Source organism: Mandrillus leucophaeus, unplaced genomic scaffold (genome assembly GCF_000951045.1).
Source record: "Mandrillus leucophaeus isolate KB7577 unplaced genomic scaffold, Mleu.le_1.0 Scaffold227, whole genome shotgun sequence".
NCBI classification, from domain to species: domain Eukaryota; kingdom Metazoa; phylum Chordata; class Mammalia; order Primates; family Cercopithecidae; genus Mandrillus; species Mandrillus leucophaeus.
Window position 1 is genome coordinate 1,830,497 of NW_012102332.1, and position 2,873 is coordinate 1,833,369.

General features: G+C 48.0%; 1 protein-coding gene and 1 pseudogene across 1 annotated transcript in view; both read left to right on the plus strand.

Annotated features, from left to right (window-relative positions):
* LOC105540768 overlaps positions 1 to 387 on the plus strand; it is a 3,333-nt pseudogene extending 2,946 nt beyond the window's left edge.
* Positions 388 to 1,693: 1,306 nt separating this feature from the next.
* Positions 1,694 to 2,873, plus strand: part of GABRG3 (gamma-aminobutyric acid (GABA) A receptor, gamma 3) — a 577,857-nt gene continuing 576,677 nt past the window's right edge. Inside the window, exons 1-2 of the mRNA XM_011981497.1 lie at positions 1,694 to 1,782; positions 2,480 to 2,822. Coding sequence (XP_011836887.1) covers positions 1,694 to 1,782; positions 2,480 to 2,822 — 432 coding nt within the window. The remainder of the gene's footprint in view (positions 1,783 to 2,479; positions 2,823 to 2,873) is intronic.

Here is a 2,873-nt window from a genome sequence, read left to right on the forward strand (position 1 = left end):
GCGGGCAGCCCAGGTCTTCCCCAGAACCTCCAGAGCCGAGGACCCAGCGCCAAGCCAGGAGCAAAGCAGCGCGCCAGGCTGGAGCTGTTCGTCACTACGGCCGCGTCTGCGCTTCGGTTTTGAGCACCGATCGGTTACCTAACCTCTTAGGACTAACAGCCAGTCTTCTGGTGGCGCTCGCTTTCACCTACTTTTTATTTCCCTTTCTATTCCTGCGAGCTAGGGGGAGCAAGTGTAAATCCCGCCCGCTTCTCCCGGGCTGAAGATGGAGAGGCTGAGGCGGGTTGGAGAGTGCGCACTGCGCATGCTCCGCAGAGCATCCCCGCGGGTCGACCGGGGCGAGGGAGCTACATGAAAGCCTGTGGCTTCTGCTTTGAACAGTCTTAACCTTGCATTTTGCTTTCACACTTAACGCCTAGAAAGCTTGCTTTGATTTTTCCCCAACCTTCCAGTTCATTTAGCTTTAAAAAACAAAATCTCCTTCCAGGAAGAGGGGAGGGGCTTTCCAAGGTAAAATGCTCAGTCGTATCAAGTTGAGCTACTCAGTCTAATAAATGAAGCAAAGCATTCCAAAGGCCAGAGGGGATCACCTTGCATTCATCCATAATAGCACGTTGAAATATGCAAGAAAGGAAAAGAATAAAGAGCACAGGGATGTAAAAACGGTATTGCATTTTCTTGTCCACTCATTGAATTGTAAAAATAATAATAACAACAAGTCTTAGGACACTTCTTATTTACTGATATTTTACAAAATCACTCAAGTAACAGTCTATTTCTATTATAAACAACTTGTGAATATTTTAACTCATGCTCAAAAAAACAAATAATACGGTAAGGAGTCCAAAACTTTCATCAACTAGCCAAACAACAAATGTCTGCTGAGCTCCTCCTCAGGAAGGCAGTATGGTATCGTGATTAGGACTGAAACATTGGAGCCAACTGCCTGGCTTTTAGCATCCTCAGTCTACTAGCTGTGTGACCTTGGGGTAAGTGACTTAACTTCTCTGTGCTTTTTCTCTAGATGCAAAACGGAAATAATGTTGTGAGAGTTGCCCTGGCCCATCTTATGTGATCAGTGTCGGATGATTATTTTTGCTTATGTTCCTATTACTGTGTTAAGAAGGCAAGCACAAAAGAATTGTTTCTATTTGCAGCATTCTTGCAGCACACTCAGGCGCGGTGGCTCACGCCTGTAATCTCAGCACTTTGGGAGGCCGAGGCGAGCAGATCAGTTGAAGTCAGGAGTTCCAGAAGAGCCTGGCCAACATGATGAAACCCCATCTCTACTAAAAATACAAAAATTAGCCAGGTGTGGTGGTGGGTGCCTGTAATCCCAGGTACTCAGGAGGATGAGGCACGAGAATCGCTTGAACCTGGGAGGTGGAGGTTGCAGTGAGTCCAGATGACACCACTGCACTCCAGCCTGGGCAACAGAGTGAGACTCAAGTCTCTTATGTGGAGACGACATATTTCTATAAGCAATGAAGGAACAATAAATCATCGTCCAATTGATTTTTAAAGTACTCAGATTTTGGCACAGAAAATTAGAGATTAGGGCAGAGTATGATAAATGCTCATATTCCCCTGAAGCCTATAGGTATGGTACAGGTGTTGGAGGTGGAAGAATGCAAGCGTCAGAGTCTTCATGAAAGAGGGGACCTTATAGGCCATGTGCACCTAAGTAGGAGGGATGTGCTGGGCAGAGGAAGATGAGAATGCCAGAAAGAGTCCTGGAAAGGGGGGAGCTGGGCGAGTTCAGCACCGCACAGAGACAGAAAGGTGATGCCAGGGAGATGACAGCTCCACTGTTGAAAAACAATATTGTCATTAACAACTGCACTCCACTCCACTTCATGCCTATCCAGAAACGAGGGGGAACACACCAGAGGAATACAGGCCCATGCCACCATGCTCAGCTAATTCTTTAGTATTTTTTGTAGAGACAGCATTTTTGCATACTACCCAGGCTGGTCTTGAACTCTTGGGCTCAAGTGATCCGCCTGCCTCGGCCTCCCAAAGTGCTGGGGTTACCGGCGTGGGCCACTGTGCCTGGACGAACAAAGCTATTTGACAATATTAAAGAAACAGTTATCACACCCTTACATAAATCTATGAATAGCACTTACAAAATATTTTCTAAGAATTTTTTGGGAGTGATAGAAATGTAAGATTCTTAGTGGATTTGCTACACTGTTGAGATTGCAATACTTACATGGTGTAAGACTAACTTTCTGAATGATTATGACAAATGAAATCGTAAATGCCATTTTTGGTTTTCGGAATATGAAAATACATGGAATGAGGCGCACCTCATGCTTCCGCCAAACGGAATGTCTTTGGTTTCTTGCCTTAGGACCTACCTAGCTCCTACCTTTAACATTCCTTTCTACCTCTACTGTTTATTGCTACGTGTTAGTCTCTCTTTTCTGTAAGAAAGGCATAGATCTGGAGTGCTTTTTTCCAAATATTCCCGCAGAAAGCCACCTTTCCAAGCACAGAATCTTATCAGTGCCCAGGAGTTCAGCCGACTTAGCACGAAGAGTGCGATGAAAGGGCTGCTTTCAGCAAACCGTCTCGACCCCGGGCGACGGCGGCCACGGGAGGTCAGGGAGCGCTGGAGGAAACCTGCACGGGGTAGAAACGGCCGGAGGAAGGCGGAGCGCGGGCTGGCTCTCAAGGTGCCCACCCCGGGGACCTTTCTTCAGGCTCCCTGCGGGATCCCCAGCCTCCCCTCCCCCTCGGAGCTCCGCCCCCTTCCTGGCCTCAAACTCCGAGTCCATTCAAACCTCGCCTTCCTCGCCCTGCGCGTTGTCAGGCGTGTAATTGGGGAAACTCCTCCCCGCCGGGACCGCCTCAGAGGCGCTGCCAGA